The sequence below is a fragment of the Otolemur garnettii genome, unplaced genomic scaffold (assembly GCF_000181295.1).
Source record: "Otolemur garnettii isolate 467f Iridium unplaced genomic scaffold, OtoGar3 scaffold00165, whole genome shotgun sequence".
Lineage (NCBI taxonomy): Eukaryota > Metazoa > Chordata > Mammalia > Primates > Galagidae > Otolemur > Otolemur garnettii.
In genome coordinates, this window is record NW_003852560.1 from 1210857 (window position 1) to 1233797 (window position 22941).

General features: G+C 40.7%; 1 protein-coding gene across 1 annotated transcript in view; it reads right to left on the reverse strand.

Annotated features, from left to right (window-relative positions):
- FMN2 (formin 2) overlaps nt 1-22941 on the reverse strand; it is a 332811-nt gene that overhangs the window by 21149 nt on the left and 288721 nt on the right. The window contains 1 exon segment of the mRNA XM_023519245.1: nt 8981-9130. Within this exon segment, the coding sequence (XP_023375013.1) occupies nt 8981-9130 (150 nt within the window).

Consider the following 22941-nt stretch of genomic DNA (forward strand, 5'->3'; position numbering starts at 1 on the left):
CTCCCTCCCTCCTTCCCTTCCTTCCTTCCCTCCCTTCCCTCCCTCCCTCCCTCCCTTCCTTCCACAATTTTGCCACCAGATTTCATAGTTAAAAGACTTGCTTTCCTTGAGTACATACAGAACTATCTGGGGACAGAGGGAATAGCAGGATGTGCCAGGAAAAAAAGAAGAGGAACCAACAGAGGATTTAAAACTATGAACAGACTAAAAAGAGATCACTATGTTCAACTGTGGTTCACTTTTATGCTTCAACTCTAACGTGTGAGTTCTACTTTCTCTTTCTTTAAAAACAGCCATATTGAACTATCATTCATATACTGTACAATTTATCCATTTAAACTGAACAATTCAAATTTTTTTTTATTCCAGAACATTCATAGGGTTGTGCAAACATCTATAACCATCTAGATTCAGAACATTTCCTATTTCCCAAAAGAAACTCCATCAGCCATCAACCTCCATTCCTCTCCCTGGCACCTTATTACCCTGACCCCGACAAGGACTAATCTTGTTCAGACCTTATGTATTTGCCTATTCTGGAAACCTCATCAATCAAATCACATGACATGTGGTCTTCTGTGACTTTCTTCTTCCCTTTAGTGTAACATTTTCCAAGTCCATCCATGTCACAGCATGTATGAGTGCTTCAGTTCTTTTTATTATTAAGTAATATTCCATGTACAGATAAATCACATTTTACTTATTCATTCATCTTTGATTGTCATTTGTTTCCACAAATGTTTTATTTCTTGTAGCTATATATCTAGAGCAGTGTTTTTCAACCTTTTTTTATCTCACCGCACCCTTGAATTTATAGTTAAATTTCCATGGCACACTTAGATTATGTTGATCAAAAAAAAAAGAAAAAGAAGACCATGCTTGTGCTTTGAATTTCTTTTGAAAATAATTTAATTAATGATCTCTAAAAATTTTCACAGTACACAGGTTGAAAATCATTGCTCTAGAAGATGACCGGGTCACACTGTAAATACGGTTAACCTTTTCAGGAACTGCCAAACTGTTTCCCCATATAGCTGCCCTGTTGACATTCCCACCAATGATGCCTGAGGGTTCCGTACCTTCTCCACATTGTCCCCTAAACTTGAAATTGTCTTTTTTATTGCCGCCAGGCAGCAAGAAGTGCCGCTCACTGTGGGTTTCATTTGTGTTTTCCTGTGGCCAATGGTGTGAGGTCTTTTCATGTGTTCTGTAGCCATTCAAGTTGCTTTCTTCACACCATTTTTAAAATCTCTCTAAGACACCTTCCTTTGACCCTGTTTTCTGTACATATTCCTTCTCAAAACATCTTGGTACTGATGTCCGTCCCTGGCACAGCCCCCTCCATTACCTTCCCTGACACCCGCTCAGCACACACTTTCACAAATGATTCCTTTTAAAATTGAGTTTGATGTCTTATCACAGTTGCTTCCAAACCTTAACCTGAGTTTAGCAGGTGAACAAATTGCTGTTTGTCAAACTGAATAACTACTAACATGCCATAGCCTAACATCTGTCATCAGCTTCAGACCTGGTGTAGAGACCAATCCCTGAAACACAGAGGGGACCATCTCTCCCCTCCTTATCTCATGACTAGTCCCTGGTTGCCCATTATTTACCCTATGTCCCCCAATTTTTAAGTGCAGAAGAAACATTTTCCACGAGTCTGAATCTTCACTCCCACTAACGGAAACAGGGGTGGTATCTGAGAGAGAAGGTCAGAGGCAGAGCAGGAGGAGGGAGTCCCCGCTGTGGAATTTCTCTGCCTGAAGGGGCCACAGTCAGCATGGACAATGCCCAATGCCATGGGGGAAGGAGCCGTCAGGAGCCTTTGCCTTCTTCCATTTTTGATTTATCTTAAAAATCTAGGCTCCAGCAGAAGTCTACACTAACCTAAGAATTTGTTGATTTGATACTGTACGAATCCAACAGGTCTGGTCCTCTTTCCCTAACAGACTCTAGCCATTTCATTATTTCAAAATATCCTAAAGATATTTATTCTCACCTAACAGGCACAATGCAGGGGTGTACAGCACATCTCCTGGGTGAGGGGCACAGCTACAACAGGGACTTGACCAAACAGATGTAAATAGTTAACCTAATTGTCTGTGCCCTCATGTTCATCTGAAATTAAAACAAAGAGATAAAATAAAATAATCCCTTAATAATAACATTTACTGAATTGTATGGGAACTTGCTTCCACCCATATAAACTACCTGTTACTTTATAAAGGGGTAATTTTAAATGCTTTTGCTCCAGAAGTATATTTTGATCTAAAATAATTCCATAAACTTCGCTAAGACATCACAAAAAATGTTAAGCAAGGGCTAGAGGGAAATTCAGAATTGAGCAGATATATAACAAGTGTCTAAAAGATGGTGTAACATTTAAATCCTTACCGAAGCAAGAAGATCTTTGGAGAAGATACTTTCTTGGCTTTTAATATCAATTCTCTGTGGGGGTGCTCTATTAGAACTACTAACCAACTTTTTTTCTCTTTTTATACAGGAGGATTTTGAGGAAGATTTCCCAAAGTTTAAAACACCTCTCTTGGAACCTGGCAGCACGACATGGCAAACACAGAGTTCTTTTTCACTTAATTTTTACCTTAAGAGTTTATATCCTTCTAAGAGAATTGTTTCACAAAGTCAGTTTCCTAATATCCAGGGTTTCAGATCTTTTCCTACCCTCAGTTTTCTCCAAAGAATTTTAGGAGATTTGGTTTCTTGATCTCAAGTATCCTACTTAATATTCACTTGTTAATATCTGAGCTGACACTTAAACGTCTACGACCCCCAAAAGTGATGCAGCCAGGGACCAGTGAGTTTTTGTAGGGTTTCCTCCAGAATACATCCTCAGATACATCCACTTCCTGCAATCTCGAATGCTTTCAGCCCAGTCTAGACAGTGACACCTTTTCCTAAGCTCTTACACGACTTCCTAACTTGGTTCCTAGAACCACTCTTCAAATTAACTACCCACTGGACAGTCAATGACCTTCTCAGGACATAACTCATAACAGGTTATTGCCTTTTGTAAACAAAGCAAAACTAAAAACCAAAAAGATGACTTGGATGACTTTCTGTTGCATGGACACTCAAAATGAATCTCTTACTACAATGTACAAGGGCCTAAGTCATCAGGCCCTTGACTGCATCATCAAGCTCATCTCATGGCTCCCACCTTTCTTGGGGAGGCTGAATCCTCCTGGCCACGTTGCCTTGAACACCTTTCCCTCTGCCTGGGTAGATCACACATCACATACTGTCACACTGCTCCCTCCCCGCCAAGCCCCTTCATCTCTACGACGTTTCCTGGAATTCTTTAGTCATCCACATAAATGGTGTCCCCTAAGAAAGGCCTCCCCTGGCCATCTTGTCTAAAATGAACTTCTTCTTTGGTTCAGTTAGAAAATGACGCCATGTTTATTTACCTTGCAGCCCTAATTTCCACATGTGATTTAGAGAAGTGCTTACTTTCATGGTCCGCTGCTCTCGTGAGAGGGGAAGACCCACGCGGCCAGGAATGTTGCCTGGCATGTAGTAGGGCGCAGATAATTATTGAATGAATTGCCTATTATGACCTAAAGTGCCTTCATTACTCCTATTCATGAATGTAGATCGGATTCCCCACAAACATTCTCAGCCTCCATTAGCCCCTGTTTCGAATGTCTTGTTTATCGATTGTCCTGCCAAAGCTTCAGTTGTAGGAAGCTGGCACTGGGAAGAGAATTTCCGTGTGGGTCATTCTTCTGGACCTTGATGCCTGAATGGAAAGGGGACATGATCAGCCAGACTCATGTCCTGCTGCAATCCAGCAATGCTAAACAGCTGTCCAGCAGGGAGATTTGCCTCAGCATCCGATGTTAACTAGTAAGAATGAACATTTCCTGACTCCACTCTGCAGATATATTTTTTGATCACTCTTCCTTCTTAAGCTTATGCCAATGATATCATGTGTACATGTGAACAGACAGCTGCCTTGAACGCAAATTATGGGAATGTTAACACGGCATGAGGTGCTCTCCAGCGCAACGCACGACCTTCTAAGGACAAACGTTCAAGTCATTCTCTGCTAATTACAGATTTCAGCTGGGCTGAAAGCAGGCTTGATTGCTACATGCTTGAGCAGTGAGAGGCGTGCCTCTCCTCTCTCTTGGTTCATCAAAGACTACCTGTCTCAAAGTAAAATAAACCAGTAAATTAAGTTCGACAACACTTTAAACATAACCCTTACTAATGTCACAATTGATTTATTAAATTCAAATCTCTTTGGCTGACTAAACAAGAAATCATGAAAGGCCACGCTCCACATGATGAAGTTTGGGGCCCAGCTGCCAGAGCCAGGTTCTGTTGCCTAAAATGCCCTCACCTCCCGGACTGCCTGTGAAAATCCTTTGCTTGCCCCACGCTCCATGTGGAAAGTCCTTTGGGCAGAATTCACCCCCCCCATCGTTTTCCCCATTGTATGTTACACCACACCAGTGCTATACTGTTAACTCAAGATGACGAGGCCTCATCTGGGGGACTTGGATGTCTCCATGCCCAGCAAAACTCAAAATGGGATGAGCGAATAGTCTCAAATAGCCTCACATAGTTATAAGGCTGCATATTCTGCCTGAAAATTAAGTGCAACTCATAGCAGAGCAAAAGCCCTGAGCAAGAGTGAGACTCTGTCTCTACCAAAATAGAAAACATTAGCCAGGCACAGTGGTGGGCTCCCGTATTCCTAGTCACGTGGGAGGCTGAGGCAGGAGGATCATGATGCCCCTTGCACTCTTCTCAGGGCAACAGAGTGAGTCTATCTCAAAAGAAAAAAGAAAAAAAAAGAAAAAAAAAGTGGGAGTGAGAAGTGAAGTTGTTCTAGGAATCTCATCCTCTTCTCCTGGGACCCATACCATAGTCCTATAATCAGGGACAACACTGCAGAGGTCCTCAAACTTTTTAAACAGGAGGCCAGTTCACTGTCTCTCAGACCACTGGAGGGCCAGACTATAGTTTAAAAGGACAGTCAGCGGCTAAGCAGGACAGGCAGTGGTGGCAATAACACCTGGTGGGCCAGATATGTGGCCCGCGGGCCATAGTTTGAGGATGCCTGAATAGGATACACATTCTCAATCAGTCTGCCCCTCTTTCTTCTAGTTGTTATTCTAGCTCCTGTTGTTCTAGTTCCAGAGGGCCTCATGGGTGGCAGGTGAGACCAGCCAAAGTGTTCCTGAGACTAAAAGACAAGGATCACCCATTTCCTTACATGTTACAGTGACGCCTGTGAGATCTCTGGGGAGATGCTTGGCAGAACAGAATGTGAGTTTACTCCCCATGGGCCGGTGAACATGGTCTAACTGAGAATGTTTTAAAAAATGGTTTTTCCTTAGGGTTTATGCTGCTTGTGATGACAAGTCTAGATGCTTATTTTTAAAGTAGGATTTCTTATCAAGAGTTGCACACACCTAGTTCAAAGTAGATGAAGAAACACTTTTTGACTCATGACACCACCAATGGTTAAGTGTGAAAACAGGAATCCATAGTATAACATTTTCAAACAAATGCTCACTTTTGGACTCTGAGCCAAGACTTTTTACCTAATCAAGAATGCAACTGAATCACAATAATACTTCATATTTATAGACTCTATTCTCAAGATGCCTAACAGGTCTTAGCTATACATCACCTTGTGGGCAGCCGTTACTGGGATAGCATTTTTTTTTTTTTTTTGTGGCCGGGGCTGGGTTTGAACCCACAACCTCCGGCATATGGGGTCGGCGCCCTACCCCTTTGAGCCACAGGAGCCGCCCTGGGATATCATTTTTTAAAATTAAATGATGGAAGAACAGAACGCAGACACTGCAATCTACACATACACTCTAATACATGATCTCATTTATTGTACACAGCAGCACGGGGAGAGAGGTAGTATCATTTCCATTTTGCAGGTTAGGAAACTATAACTCTTTAAGGATCATTGAATTTTCTACAGGTCTGAAGCTGGTAATTGGCAACTCAGTTGCTGTGAGCAAACAGTCGCTAGTAAGAAGTAGTAATAAGTAGGTAGCACTAAGTAGCAGCTACCAAGGAGTAATTTAGAAATCCAAACCACACTGGCTACAAAAACAGCAACCTGTTCAACATGGATAGATAGAAAGTCACCATCTCAAGAAATATATAGGCATTTGAGTCCAGGGGTGGAGTGAAATAGCCAAACAGAAAACTCCACTGATTGTCCCTCCACGAGAACACCTAATTCAAAAAACATCCACTCAAACAAGCACCTTCAGAAAAACCAAAAGGCAGGTGAGTGGTCGCAGTACCTGGTTTTAACATCATATCATGGAAAGAGGAACTGAGGAGGGCAGAAAAGACAGTCTTGCACTGCCTAGGGCACCCCCCCATCCCCTGGCAGTGCCTTGCCAGCATGAATGGAGAGAATCTATGTGCCGAGGGAGGGACAGTGAAGTCCTCATGGGACTCTTCACTGAGACCCAGGGCTGCCTAGGCACAGAGAACACAGCTCAGGGTGGAATTCTTCTGGCACTCATGGGGGGAGCATTTGGACAGCCCGTCCAGAGGGAGAACCCCCCCAACCCCCCGTGCATACTGAGTTCCTCTACCCACCTGCATGTCTGAGTTTCCACTGGCAGAAAAAGAACAGGGTGGGGCTGGACTAAATCATAAGGCAGTCAGGCCATAGGGCGGCAGTCCGGCCACAGGCTGCAGTCAGGGCACAGAACTTCGCTTCTTGGGTACCAGCTTAGCCACAGTGAAATTACGTACCAAGCAGGTTTCTGAGGCCCCTGAATCCAGGCCTTAGTTCCTGGATGGCATTTCTGGACCATTCTGAGCCAGAAGGAAAGACTCTGCCCTGAAGGGAAGGATCCAGTCCTGGCAGGAGTCACCACCTGCTGAGTACAGAGCCCTTGAGCTTTGAATGAACCTCAGGAGTAGCCGGGCAGCAGCCACCACCGGCTCTGGGTGAGACTGGGCAGGCTTCAGGTGTGACCTGGAACTGACGGCCAGGAGGGAGTGCGCACATCAGTCCTCCCCCAACTCTAGCAGCTCAGTATAGACAGTGAGGGAAGATAGTGAGAGACTTTGCCTGGTAACCCAGGGAATTCTCTTGTATCTTACCCAAGCTCACTAAGGCCGTGCCCCCAGGAGTCGGCCAGAGTCATAGGATTGCTGAGCTTGGGGCACCCCCCAGTCCTGATTTAGCTGCAGAGACTTAGACCACAATGCTTGATCCCAGTTGTGTGTCTGGAAAGCCTTCTCAAGAAGGACAGGTTCAAATCAGCCCAGATGGTGAAGTGTAAAATAAATACCTAACTCTTCAGTGTCCAGACATTGACCCACATTCACAAGCAACAAGAACATCCAGGAGACGTGACCTCACCAAATTAGCTAAAGAAGGACCAGTGATGGACCCAGAGGGGTGGACAGAGGTGACCTTTCAGACCAAGAACTCAAAATAGCTGTCCTGAAACAGCTCGATGAACTTTAAGACAACACCCAGAAGGAGCTGAGAAACCCGTCAGAGAAACTTAAAGAAGAGACCAAAATAATAATAATAATAATAATGATATGAGGCAGGGATTCTAAAGCTTAAGAATTCAACTGAAAAGCTGAGGAATGCATGGAGTCTCTCAACAGCAAAGACAGAATCAGTGAGCTTGAAGACAGGCCATTTGAAAACTCAGAGGAGAAGGAAGAGAAAAGAGGAAGAATGAAGCCTGCCTAGAAGATCCAAAAAACAGCCTCAAAAGAGGGAAGCTAAGAATTATTGGCTTTAAAGATGTAACAGAAAGAGACTGGGGTAGAAAGGTTAGTCAAGAAATAAACTAATCACATGGGTCATCAGGACCTAATATTTAATAGAGCTCTATGGATTTCATGATCACAGAGACTTCAGTTCACATTCTTAAGAGAAGAAATTACCCTTTATTCTTGAAAACATTGATTTTAGGAAATGTGACACAGTTCTATAAGAATCTTAAAGAGTCTTTTAAAAAACACTGATCACCTGTGTTTCTTGGTGACCTCTGGGTGAGTTTAATATGAACAGTAAATAGACAATGTCCCAAGGATTGAGCAAAACCAACAACTCTTTCTCTTACCTTTAGAGTCTTTGCTGTCTGGGTTTTGAGGCAAGCGAGTTTATCATCCCATAAGGGCTGTTCCTATGTGGTCTGACCTGGTCTGCTTTCGTGTGGTTTCATGACAGAAGTTACAGTGGTTCTGACAAAGGTCACCCCAGTTATTCTCTGTGGCATCACTACTCTGATTCTTCTTACTCAAAGTCCAGAATTTCACCACATGTCAACACCCTCTTCAACTGGCTACCCTAGGTGGAGGGCAATCTAATTTTTCATTCAAGCTACACAAGTTGGTCATCTAATTTTTTATTCAGGCTACAAAAGTTGGCTACAAAAATCTGGCATGACATCAGATTTAAAATGTCTTAAGAATGGGAAAAAAAAGTATCCAATGTATTCAATACTATTATGAAGCCAATATATAAACACACATTCATATGAATGATAAAATACAAAGATAGTCCAGAAATAAAGAGGGGAGAGGAGGGACGGGGGAGAGTATTTGGAGGGACCTCACCTACTGTGCACAATGCAAGGGTATATTTCAAAACAACTAACAGTATATTATAAGTGTTGGACCTCAAAAACAAGTGAGGTAATGGTTATGTTAATTAGTTTGATTTAAGCATTCCACGGTGTACATCAATTCATCGCATTGTACCCCATACATGTATAGTTATGATTTAACAAAAATCATGTTAAAAAAAAGAATAGCATTGATCAATTTGAGAAAAATTGACATCAGTAGCAAATACAATAGAAAGGCTTGCTCAACCCCTATTCTAACTTCCTGAAGAGGTTAGAGGCTTTTGCCTCTACTGCGAATTAAACTAGACTTCACGATCACACACACACACACACACACAAAATGCGATTGAGTAAATGAAAACACCTACCTCTCTTGTAGAATAAGTTTGTTCTCCTTCTTCCATGAGTCTCTGAAGTCGGAGCTGAACTCGTGCCAGATACTGAAGAAAGCATTGGGGGACACCTCCTTCTCGCCGAGTTTTGGTTTCATGAAGAAACAGGCTACGGTTTCCAGAAAGCTGTCAAATCACACAGACAAACACACAAACATAAAAGCTATGATTACTTTCCAATATGGGATATTCTTTCTCCATCCAAATACTGATTTCATTCACGTGCTATTATTATGACAAAGGGAACTCAGGCACCAACCGTGGTTCTCTTATGGTTTCATGTTAGAGTTCTGGATACAGATAGTAGCAGCTAACAAGAATCTCCCAACTCGGCGCCTGTGGCTCAAGTGGCTAAGGTGCCAGCCACATACACCTGAGCTGGCAGATTCAAATCCATCCTGGGCCTGCCAAACAATAATGATGGCTGCAACCAAAAAATAGCCGGGCATTGTGGTGGGCACCTGTGGTCCCAGCTACTTGGGAAGCGGAGGCAGGAGACTCGCTTGAGCCCAGGAGCTGGAGGTTGCTGTGAGCTATGATGTCACAGCACTATACCCAGGGAGTCAGCTTGAGGCTCTGTCTCAAAAAAAAAAAAAAAAAAATCTCCCATAACTCTGTTTGGTCTAATTTTCATTTTCGAAATTAATCACTATGTATCTGACATATTCATCTGTCCCACTGTCAAGAAGATCGGATGTATTGGAAGTGGTGGACCTTTTTCTTCTAAACTTTAAACAAAGGAAATTTTAGCTATGTGTCCTTCAACTAATATGTATTCTATATTTATATTCCATCGCTTATATACTATATGTCTTTTATAAATTGATGGTAAGAAAACAGTAAGAGTCCCAGGAGACACCAACAGTCTCCACTCAGAGGGCTTGGTACTATCTCTGTGTAGAGTCCGAGGTGGTGGCCAGCACTGGGACAGCAGACTGCTCATGGTCAGGAGATGCCACAGAGAGGCTGCTTCATGTTACCACTGCAAGGAGCACAGAAGCATTTCAAACAGGGCATTTGTCAGAGAAAGCATAATAGTAAATGGTAGGTTTCTGACTTAACATGGGTCTTCTAGTCCCATAAGCAGTGTCCTGAAAAGAACCCAAACCAGTGCAGTGGATAATACCACAGGGAGGGAACCCAGCAGCAAGTCAGTGGGTGGAAGGCCAGAGCGGGCACAAAGAGTAAACAAGCATCCTTGAATAAACACCCCTTGAATAAACACCTCTTGCCTTTTTTCCCCTCACTTTGGCCTAGGGCCAACATTATTTCTGCTACATAAAACCTCCAGTCTGATTTACCCCGAAGTAGACATTTCTAAGGCAACTTGATTTTGCCCAATGATTAAAAATATTTGTAGATACCTACAACACACGGGCCCATCCATTTACACACCTCTCTGTCTGTATTCAGCTTGTCCGGTAGCTGATTTCAAATCCCTTACCAAGAAAAACATGGGCATTAAAAAGAATGAGATCTTTACGGTGAGTTTTCACAGAAAGCAAAGAAAACTGAGCATCCTACCTACAAACAACCCCCTGACTGTGGGTTGCCAGAGTGTGACAACCCGCTTTGGTTTTAAACTTAGCTATGGTTGTCTCTTAGGATACCAGCTTTAAGGTTGCAGACAAAGATGACAAGACTGATTTAATCCAATGCGTGGCAGCAATTGTGTTTTTTTCTCTACTTGGAGGAATGATGCAGTACAGTCTCTTAATGCTGAGAAAAAGTCAGGCTGTCAAGTGAATATTGCATGTGAGAATTTGGTGGCCGTGGACCTTAGGATGCCTTTGGCAGAATGTGCTGATGGAGGGAGGATTGTGGGGAGAGGAGGTGGTGGAGGGCACAGGTAGTCAAAGGCGTACCTGAATCCTATTTCGTTAAAATGGATAAATTACACAGATATCCCTCATGGGAAAAAGGGCCATTTTCCTCATATGTCTCAGGGTATTTGTGACCTGATAGGCTGAAATTAGGTCTCAATCTTTGACTCCCAATTTAGTCTTTTTCATCATTTCTCTGGTCTTTGTACTTCATCAGCTCGTTACCAAGCAAGCCGTTCTGCTTGGGTCGCCACACCTAAGATGTGGCACTGGTTCACCCATTCAGCTGTCATAGAACATTTTGAAAGTTTCAACATGAGTTTGTGTGGTACAATGGAAAGAATATAGGATTCAGAATGAGAAGACATCAAATCCTGACTCTGTAACTGGCTACTTGAGGAAATCACTTAACATTATGGTGGGGGCAGTGCCTGTGGCTCACTGAGTAGGGCGACAGCCCCATAGACGGAGGGTGGCGAGTTCAAATCCGGCCCTGGCCAAACTGCAACAAAAAATAGCCAGGCGTTATATCAGGCGCCTGTAGTCCCAGCTACTTGGAGGCTGAGGCAAGAGAATTGCCTAAGCCCTAGAGCTGGAGGTTGGTGTGAGCTGTGATACCACAGCACTCTCTTGAGGGTGACAAAGTGAGATTCTGTCTCTAAAACAAACAAACAAACAAACAAAAAACCCCATCATAGTGGGTAAATCTTTTCATCTGTAAAATAGCCATCATCATAAACAACAGTTATGACGTCCAGTGGGTAATGAATTGCCAAAGTATTTGTTGACTGTTCTAATGCAAAACAAATTTATTTAATTTATATAATTTTATTTTACATTTATTTATATTTTTAGAGACAAGTTCTATGTTGCCCAAGCTGGGCTTAAACTCCTGACTTCTTGTGATCCTTTAACTCAGCCTCCCTAATAGCTAAGATTAAAGTTGTAAACCACCATGCAGGGCTCAAATTTGTTTTATAAATACATTTATTTATTTTATCTTATGTTAGAAAGCATATACATGTATTTTATATTGCATATTGAGAAATATAAATACATATTTCCTAAAAATTTTCTCTAAATGATAACTAGTTGAGGCTGATTTATTAACAGAGATTCACCTGGTCATGTTCCCTAAAGATATTTATTAGTTTATTAGCTCCTTTTCATTTGTAAAGTAGCCACCATCATAAATAACAGTTATGAAGTCCAGTGGGTAATGAATTGCCAAAGTATTTGTTGACTGTCTTAATGCAAAACAAATTTATTTCATTTATATATGAAATAAATTATGCACCAAAGCTTTCAATATTAGTAATAATTATTATTACTAATAATTAATTAGTAATATTATTACTAATTTTTATTATTAATTATTCTGATTATTATTGTTTTAATGCAAAACAAATTTATTTCATTTATATATGAAATAAATTATGCACCAAGGCTTCCTATATTAGTAATAAGTATTCCAATTATTAAATAATTTTTGCTTGGCTCTGTCACAAATTATCCACATGCCGTTAGGCAGGTAAACTAACTTCTGAGCCTCAGTTTCTTCATCCATTGGTGGAGAAAATGCCTGCTGTTCAAGGTTTTCATGAAGATTAAATGAAAAGTGTCTTGCAAGTCAAGATAGTAATATACACATGTATTAACTTTATGAGTAGCAAGAAGTTTTCTCTAAAAACTCTCCATGCAAAACTTTCATGATCTGTGATTAGTTCCCAAATGTTGATTTAAAGTCAAGTGTGAACCTGATTAACGGCACGAGTCTCAAGAAAAAGAAAATGATGTTGGTAGCAATTTCTTTGGAAGGAGCCATGGGGAAGGAATAAGTGTCACTTGAGACTGTGCCATGGACTGTCCAGAAGAATCACCTGAGGATTATGAGTGCTGTCGCAACTGCACTCAGTCGCCCCACTCCCTAGAATAAAGTATGAGCAACACTCAGGAAACAACCAAGCAAATAACAGGGCACTAATTTCTCTAGTTTATCAAGGTACCTTATGGGTTTGGCATTTTGGGTTATGTTATCTTCCCCAGCATCAGGTAGCCTTCCACTAATTCCAACTGACAAAACATGAAACACACATTTGGGTGGTGGGTGGTAGGGATAGGTTCCATCCTTCTGGAATTATCTCCTTTATCTAAATCTGAAACTAGGAGGGTCCCATCCACTGTACAGCAACACAGGATCACTGAAGGGGACATATGCCTAACTGGTACCTTCCTCACTACACAGGCTCTATTGTATGAGACTCCCTCAAAAGGACCCTGGCACATGAAAAGCAAGCGGTAAAAAGAAGGGGAGTTCTAACACAAGAAAATGCAGTTGTCACAGCGAAAGACAACCCTGTAAGTCAGGAACAATCAAGAACCCTGTGGTCTAGATCAGGCATCCTCAAACTATGGCTCAAGGGCTACATGTAGCCTGCCTAGGACATTTATCCCGCCTGCCGGGTGTTTTTGCCGCCGCTGCCTGTCCTGCTTAGCAGCCAACTCATCCCGGGCCCGCAATCCGGCCCTCTAACGGTCTGAGGGACAGTGAACCGGCCTGTGGTTAAAAAGTTTGAGGACCCCTGGTCTAGATTCTTAAACTGCCCTCCCTGGACAAGGTTAGCACCACACTTCTTTTGCTACAAACGAGACATGCCACAATATACTTCTCTGCAATGGTCCCAAAGTAGAGAGAAGCAAGAAGAGAACTCCCCTAAAATCAGAGGAGCCTCCAAATTACAAATAGGCTTTTCTAAAAGGGTTTGGGCCAATCTGAGAACTGTACTTCATACTGGAAGGGGGTTTATACACTCCTACAGCATGGAAGAAAAGAAAGGACCTAGGAACTTCTGGAAGGACCAGGAGAAGTCTGGACTATAGGAACATTTAGTACTCATCCAAAAGAAACTCCCTTTTAGGGCAAAGCTCTGCATTGAGAGAAAATGCTGAGAGGAGAATCCAAATTGTCCAGGATAAACTCAGGAACATAAGAAATAAAAAATGCAGGTAAAATACATTTATCATGGTGCCAAAGCAACAAAAAACGCAGCTCTATGTCAGTGAAGCTGGGAAAGCTAGGCTCATGCATCCATGCCTCTGATAGATTCCATAAAACTAATTCCCTGTGAAAAGGAGGAAGAGAAAAAATACTGCCAGGGAAAAAGTTCTGCCTTTAAAAACACTCAGCATAGCAAACTTGTGATGGGTCTATTTAATATCAAAGTAGACCTCAACATAAAGAACGTTACCACGGTGTCATTTCATAATGATAAAAGCATTCGGATCATAAAGCAGACGTCACAATCCTAAATGGACACTTAATCAACCAAGTTTCAAAATTCAGGAAGCAAAACAAGGCAGAACCAAAAGGAAAAAGAGACAAAGCCAGAGTCAAATCGGATATTTTAACACCTTGTTCACCATAACGGAGAGAACGAGGTAAAAAATATCACTAAGTACAGAGAACATTTGAATATTGTTATCAATGGCCCTGATTAGTGGTATAAAACATCATCACCAGTGGTAGGATGAGCAAACGCTCACACAAGCACTCAACTCATGCCACATGCAAACCATGAAACCCATCTCAGTAAATTTCAGAGGGCTGAAATTATCCAGAGTGTGCTTCCTGAGCATTGCGATATCAAGTTGCGAGAGGACAAAAATAATATATAGGAACTTTCCAATTTGGAAATTAAATAAATCTATGATAATAACCCACGGGTCAAAAAAAAAAATCCTAAAAAAAATTTCAAACTGAATAAAAATGAAGACAGAAAATATCAAAATGTGTGGACTGCTGATAACACAGTTCTTAGAAATACGAAGCTTTAAAATATCTATGTTAATAAGAAAGATACAAATAAGGAAGCTGGGGTTGTATCTCACGCCTGTAGTCCCAGCTATTTGGGAGGCTGAGGTAGGAGGACGGCTTAAGGTTGGGAGTTTGACACCAGCCTGGGCAAACGTTCTCTACTCTTATCTCCAACCTCATGTTCCAGGATCCTCTATTCTCTGACCTATGGGATTTAGAGAATCCTAAAAGCTTTTAAAAATCATCCTAAATGCTTAAAAAAAAATTTTATTTTTAGAGATGGGGGTCTATTTTGCCCAGACCGGATTTTAATTACTGGGCTTAAGGTACAAAAAACACTAACCACAAAATGAAAAAAAATTGATGACTTCAAGTTTAGCCAGATAAAAATTCTTTTCACTAACACAAACCATTAAGGAAATGAAAAGGCAAACCACGAGAAAATATTCTCAATGTGTAATCTGACAAAGGACACACTCAGAATATATAAGATTCTTTCTGGAAACCTCAGAAAAATATTTGAACAGATAGTAAACCCATAAAGATGTTTTCATTATTCATCAAGGAAATATAAATTTAGACCACAATAAGATGCTATTCCACAGGCATAAGTGCTGGCTTAAATAAAAAAGACTGATGTGTAATAACATGGAGAAACATAGAATTGAAGTTCTTATCAGTGCTTTTAAGAGTGTAAAACAGTTAGCCTATATCACAAAATCCCAAAACTGGAGATGCTGGCGTGGATGTGGAGAAAAGGGAACACTCCTACACTGCTGGTGGGAATGTAAACTAATACATTCCTTTTGGAAAGACATCTGGAGAACGCTTAGAGAACTAAAAGTAGACCTGCCATTAGACCCTGCAATTCCTTTATTAGGTATATTCCCAGACGACCAAAAATCGCATTACAACAAAGATATTTGTATCAAAATGTTTATTGCAGCCCAATTCATAATTTCCAGGTTATGGAAGAAGTCCAAGTGCCCATCGATCCACGAATGGATCAACAAACTGTGGTATATGTACACCATGGAATACTATGCAGCCATAAAGAAAGATGGAGACTTTACGTCCTTCATGTTCACATGGATGGAGCTGGAAAATGTTCTTCTTAGCAAAGTATCACAGGAATGGAAGAAAAAGTATCCAATGTATACACCCCTATTATGAAACTAATTCATACCTTTTATATGAAAGCTATAACCTAATAATAGCCTAAGAATATGGGGAGGGGGGAGGGAGAGGGAAGGGGGAATGGATGGAGGGAGGGGGATTGGAGGGATCACTTCTGAGGTTTATCTTACAAGGGTACAAGTGAATCTTTCTAAGAGTAGAATGTGAACGTTTTAAAATAATAACTAAGAAAATGACATGAAGGCTATGTTAACCAATTTGATGGAAGTGTTTCAGATTGTGTGTGAAAATCCCACACTGTACCCCAGAAGTGTATTAATGTACATAGTTACCATTCAATAAAAAAAAAGTGTAAAACAGTAAACCACTTTGGAGAAATGTCTGATAATTCTTATGTATGTATCCTATGACTCAGAAAATCTATCCCTAAATATTAACTCCAAGAAAAATAAAGATGTGTGCACAAAAGGACTTGTACAAGTACATTCACAGAAGCTCTGTTTAATGTTAAGAATAACCACAAAGTGCAAAACACAATGTCCATCAGTGGGAAATGGATACACTGGGATCTATATATACAATGGGGATATGGCAATAGACCCATCTCAGCCTCCCAGAGTGCTAGGACTGCAGGTGTGAGCCACAGCTGGCTGAGAATTTGAAATTTTAAATGATAATTTTACACCTAAAACTTGAACTACAAGAGTTCAAGACAACCCATGCTGTCAGAATGAAACTAAGAATAAACTGACAAAAATTTTAAAAAGAAAAAGAGATTTGAGAATTAACTTGTAACTTGAAAGTTACAAATATAGAAGATGAGAAATACCTACATGGGTAAAAACTCCCACAGAAAACAAAGCAATGGGAACTGAATGCATGTTATTAAAATATATGATTTAATATTTCAGTTAGATAGAAATAACTTCAAGAGACCTATTGTACAACGTGGAGATTACATAGTTAATATCAATGCATTATATTCTTGTAACTTTGTGAAAGTGGATTTTAAGCCTTCTTATCACAAAAAAGATAAGCAGATGAGATAATAATGTGTGTGTTAATTAGCTCAATTTACTCATTCTACAAGGTATACATATTTCAAAAAATGTCATACATGGAAAATACATACCATTTTTACTTGTCAGTTAAAAACAAATTAAAAAACAGGGCTCAGTTTTTTTCTGAAATGAAAGATAACTGTGAAACTGCATACTGAACAGGCAGACCAATAACCAATGCTGAGAATTATTCTAGTAAAAACTACTGTATTTAAAAAAAAATAAAGAAAAAGAAAATAATCTTTTAGTTATCATGCAAGTTCCTTACAGAAAAGAGAATTGCTATCATGAATCATTTAGACCTGAACACTCTATGTCAGAGGACCATAGCTGACATATTTAAGAAACTAGAGACAGAAAGTGTGAGCCAAGTACTTAATATCCAACTGGACAGACTTACAAATATAAAGGACACAGGAACTGTTTTCAGTATGAAGTAACTCAAGGAATATTGTTATTATTTTATTATTTTTTATTAAATCATAACTTTCATGCATTTATGGGGTTCAGGGAACTGCTTCAATATACAATATGAAATGTTTACATTGAACTAAGTAACACATCCATCATAATTATACTCATTTCTTAATAGTTTTGAAATGTACCAATGTACATTAGGTGAGGTCCTCCAAATACCCTCCCTCCTCCCCTATCTCTCCTCTCCTCCCCTCTCTCTCCTCTTCCCTTCTACTTTCTGGACTATAGTTATGTTTTGCCATTTGTATGAGTGTATAGGTGATTATATATTAATTTCATGTGATATTAAGTACATTGGATACTTTTTTTTTCCATTCTTGGGATACTTTATGAAGAAGCATATGTCCCAGCTCCATCCAGGTAAACAGAAAAGACGTGAAGTCTCCATCTTTTTTATGGCTGCATAGTATTCCATGGTGTACATATACCACAATTGTTAATCCATTCATGGGTCAGTGGTCACTTGGGCTGTTTCCATGTCTTGGCTATTATGAATTGGGCTGCAGTAAACATTCTGGTGCAAATGTATTTCTTATAAAATAATTTTTGATCATCTGGGTATATGCTAGTAGAGGAATTACAGGATTGAAGGGTAGCTCTACTTTTAGTTCCTTGAGTGTTCTCCAAACTTCTTTCCAAAAAGGCCGTATTAGCTTGCATTCCCACCAGCAGTGTAGAAGCATTCCCTTCTCTCTGCATCCATGCCAGCATCTGTAGTTTTGGGATTTTGTGATGTGGGCTAATCTTACTGGAGTTAGATAGGAATATTATTCTTATAACTAATTATCAAGAAATCTATTGGAGAATGAGCTCCGAAAAAATAAATATTAAATGGCAGAAGAGATGCTGACAGAAAGATGAGCCAATCAGGACACTAAGCAAGGGAAAGGACCCAGAAGGTGGGATCTTACAGTAAGAACTCTGCCCTGGACTTGAATCGTGAGTACTAGTGCTACAGGGTTCCCCCGTTCAGGGCTGGACAGTGACCTCATGTTTCTAGGCCTGGGTGGGGTCAGAAATCAGTCCCATTGAGAGCACGTGTAGAGAGAATCAGATGAAGTCAGTCAGGCTAGTGCTGACATGACACAGCTGGTCTGGCTGGTCAGTCCTATGTGACCTTCAGCCTGGGTCTCCCATCCTTCTTGTTCTACACATTTAGCTCCCACCCTAAAGATGGCCATCTTGAATAGTTTAGGAAGATTGATTTAGGAAAGTGACTTTTGAATTGGAAATGTTGTAACAGGTCACTGAGTCATACTGATTATTATATAAATGAGAGTTAATGCGGTCTTTGTTTTGAATCTTTATGTCTAAAACTGTGATTTTGGAAATGGAGGAACAGAAGAGTCTTGGAGAGGCTGCTCTCCCTGTTCTCCAGAATCGCCCTTGCCTCCCCATCTCTGCACATTGCCTGACAGTGACAGCTGGACCCTCTTCCTTCACAGTCATCATCACAGGTCTTATCTTGAGGCACAAATAGGCCCTTTCCAGGCCACATTCAAGCTAGGACATGAGAAAAGCAGCCCCACAGGGTTCTGGGAAGCTCCACAACTCTAATGCCTGAGGCAAGAACTGCCAGGACCACATCCCAGAGGTAATTTTAGGATTATTTTTGCCCACAGACCTCTGGCCAATTGTGACCTACTTCCCCCTTCCCCCGTAGGAAAAGCAGCATTTAACCCCCAGACTGAAGACACAGGGGCCTTCCCACGTGGGTCCCCTCTCTGCTGCCACCAGAGGTTCAGCTGCTGCCCTTTCCTTCTCTAGTCCTTTCTCTGCCAATAAACTCTATCCTGTCGCTTATCCGCATGGCCGGTGGCTTCATTCTCCGAACCTCTGAGATCAATGACTTGGCAGAGAGAAAATCTGCCAATGCTAGTATGAAGTAACAATATATTTTAATTCTAGCTCTGCCCACCAAAAAGTCTAGTCTCAATAGTAATCCAATTACAAAACCGATATAATAATCTAGATTGGGATCTCTAAAGATCATTTCGAGTAATAGACCCAGAGCTGCTTGGAGAAAACAGTCAATTCAGGCACGGGGAAAGAAAATGTACAAAAATGAGCGTGGAGTGTCTTACCAAGAAGATAAGCAAGGGAGGTCATGTCAAAAGAACTCAAAGTAAACTTAAAAGTGGAACATTCTGTGCATCGGTAACAACAATAACTGCAAAGGATGGAAACCATCAGATATATCTAATTCCATGAGCTGATTCCAATGCTTTAGGGAAAAAAAAATAGGATTCTTCACTGTTGGAGGATGCTGGAGATACAACTCATAATATTTAAATATTTACTTATTTTTATTTTTTATTTTTTTGAGACAGAGTCTCACTGTGTCACCCTTAGTAGAGTGCTGTGATGTCACTTGAGCTCACAGCAACCTCAAACTCTTGGGCTTAAGCGATTCTCTTGCCTCAGCCTCCTAAATAGTCGCCCACCACAAAGCCTGGGTCAAGTCATCATTTTTAAAACTGGTAAATTAAAGGAAAGAATCCTATGTTTCCTGTGAGGAATGTTTTCCTTTTTTTAAAAAAAAAGTAAAGTGGTGCCTGTGGCTCAAAGGAGTAGGGCCCCATATATCGGAGGTGGTAGGTTCAAACAGGGCCCTGGACAAAAACTGCAAAAAAAAAAAAAAAAATTCACTTCCTAACAGAACAAAATGACAGAAAGGTTACCATTTTATAAACCATAATGGATTAATGTATGTAGACACTGATTCTGGCAATATCACAAAAATGGACAACTAAACCATCTTGGTAGAATACGCCATACTACCTATTTGATAATTTTTGCCAAGATACTCAATCTGGAAAGTATCGAGAGCTAACTACCAATATGGAAGAAATACAGGACAGAGGATCATAAACGACCCCACTAAGACTGAATCAGGAAAACCCATACCCTGGAGAAACTACAGGGCGTATAATCTAGTTTCTTCTGTTATAAACACTTACACGATACCGTCTAATTATAATGGTCTGAATATCTTTATGCCCTGATCTAACAAACTAACAAAATAAAATCAGAAATGCGCACACATGCAATGGTAGTACAAGGAAATAATGGCTCTATGTGTCATTTAAAGTAGCATTCTTGATACAGTTCTAGGAGGGCAGCTTATTGCCTTAAAGACCTTTACTGGATACTCTTTTTGTCGATGAGTTACATTCCACAGATAATAAAAATAGACATCTTTGGTTCCTTTGTTTGAAGAGGGATCACACCAAAACCTTTTAAGCTTCTCATCTGTTTTTAAGGCAGTGATGTCTGGGAACTGTGCACATCCATAAAGAATGATTCAAAACTTGGTTTTTATTACAAGGGAAGGAAGTGCTAGTAACGATCCTAAAATAGTACTTTCTTACCACAAGTTATGATCTCCACGGAGAAGCATGTTCTCCGCAAATGAAATACTATTTAAATAGAATCCTGCCAGTTATTAGCATCAGTTATTTCCCATCTATGCGCAGAATTTACTCCACGTTGAGTATTCCTGAAAACCTGGAACTGAACCCTGACCATTTTGGTGGTACTTTTTTGCAGTCCTAGGAGAGGGTATTGCTGCTTTCCCCCAATTCATCAGGGAGCAGGTAGTCACCATTTGCCAGGCACTATGCACGGCAGAGCAAAGACAAAGAAAAATGCCATCTCAATTCAATGACTTTCTTGGAAAACATTTCTCCAGGGTTAACAAATCCAAGAGGCAAGGTCAAGAAGAGAGAGCAAGCTGCATCTTCAGCCTCACGTTCACAGTCTGACAGGCATTCCCTGGGGCTCTCAGATCTGGACTACCCTCTCCACACTCTCCTGCCACCAAACATTTGCTCCAAGAAGGGTAAGCCCTGTCATGATAATGCGTAAAAAAATGAGAGCGTCTCCTAATGTTCATTCCACAACAATCTGAAGCAGATCCAAAACAACCTAAGAGGTCGCTTTTTCACGTAAAGCTGCAGAAATGATTCTGATTACAGAAAAAGAAAAGAAAAGAAAAAAAAAAAAAAAAAAAAAAAAGAAAAGGGAAAGGAAAGAAAAGGAAAGGAGAAAAGAAAAGAAAAAAGAAAAGAAAAGAACATAGCCACAAAAGCAATTAGGGGATCAGGGATGAGCATTATAAAGATGAGCTGATCTGCAGAATCATCAGTGGTTTTACTTTACTTTTTATTAGCTGATGCCAGAGAGACTTCTCACTCCAGTATTGCTCCCACAGTAATATTACATCTTTTACCTACTGGTTTCTTGCTCCCGGCAGCCTGGCCTCTCAGAGCCTCATGTGATGCCATATTTGTTCTTTCTTTGCCTGAAATGCTCTTGATGCATTCACTTCATTTGGATCTTTGCTCAATAAGATCCTTTGGAAAAGCCAGAGTAAAATTGCAACCCCCTGAATACGCCTTATTTTTTTCCACAGGACTCACCGCTTTCAGAAATGTGAGCCTTTCTGTAAACTGGTTAACTGTCAGCTACTCCCCCCACCCCACGCCACAGCCACTAGAATTTAATCTCTATAAGGAATTTCTACTTTTTGTGTTCACTACTTTATCCCCAGTACCCAAGCACTACCTGGTACACAAAGTTGCTTGGTAAATGTTTTCTTGATTTTCTGCTAAGTGGCCTAGACACTTAAGGAGAAAAAATTATGATTACTAGGAACTGTTTAGTGGAAGTAATCTGCTAGACCCTGTCTTTTATAGACTGAGTTTACAAAGCCTTGGCTTTGGATGTGAATGACCAAGATTTAGCTGTAACTCCACCCAGAGTGGACCTCTGTTGACCTAACAAATAAGATTGGCTTTCTCACTTGCAAAAGGAGAATGGCAGTATTTCCTGACTAATCAGATCCTTGTGGGGATTAAATGGGATCAAGAATCAGATCCTTGAGGGGATTAAATGAGACCAAGTATTCAGGGGGCTTCACTGGATTGCCAAGGACAGAGTAAGAGCTACCAGTGACAGGTCTGTTCTTACTGTCACAGCCAGCAGGGGTCTTCTCTGCCCCTCCTGGTGTATTTAGAGTGTGATAAGACTGGGAAAAACTTTCTCATATAGAGAAGTTAAAGAGAGCAATTTCTTTTTCTCATTCCCATACCCTGACATCTCACATAATTATGAGGGCATTTACATAGGGTGTTTACATAATGCAGGACATTTACATAAACTAAGACTGCTGTCAATTGGGGACAGCAAGCTAAGGCCAACCTGGGGCCACCACCTTTACCTACTTGTTTATACACTTTATCCCATTTGGCTCAGAAGCAATTTTGCAGTAGTTCATGCCAAGAGGACTTCGTATTTCACTTGTGTAGGGAAAAAATATGCTTTCACTTGTGTAGGGACAAAATTTCCTCTGGAATCACATAAAAGATGGACAATAAGAAATTATATCTTTTAGCTTGGCTCCACTTCACATTTTTTTATTTCATATTTCATGACCAATAGTTCATGTACATACGTATGCACACACACTGAGCTCCCTGAGACCTGGTTAACATACAAATCACAGTCAACGGCTAAGCAATGAAGCTTGTCAAAAGTAGTAAATCCATTTAATGCAACCTCCCCTTCCTCCTACCACAAACAAGCTGTAGTTGTCAGTAAAGCTAAGATTACAATTCAGATCGG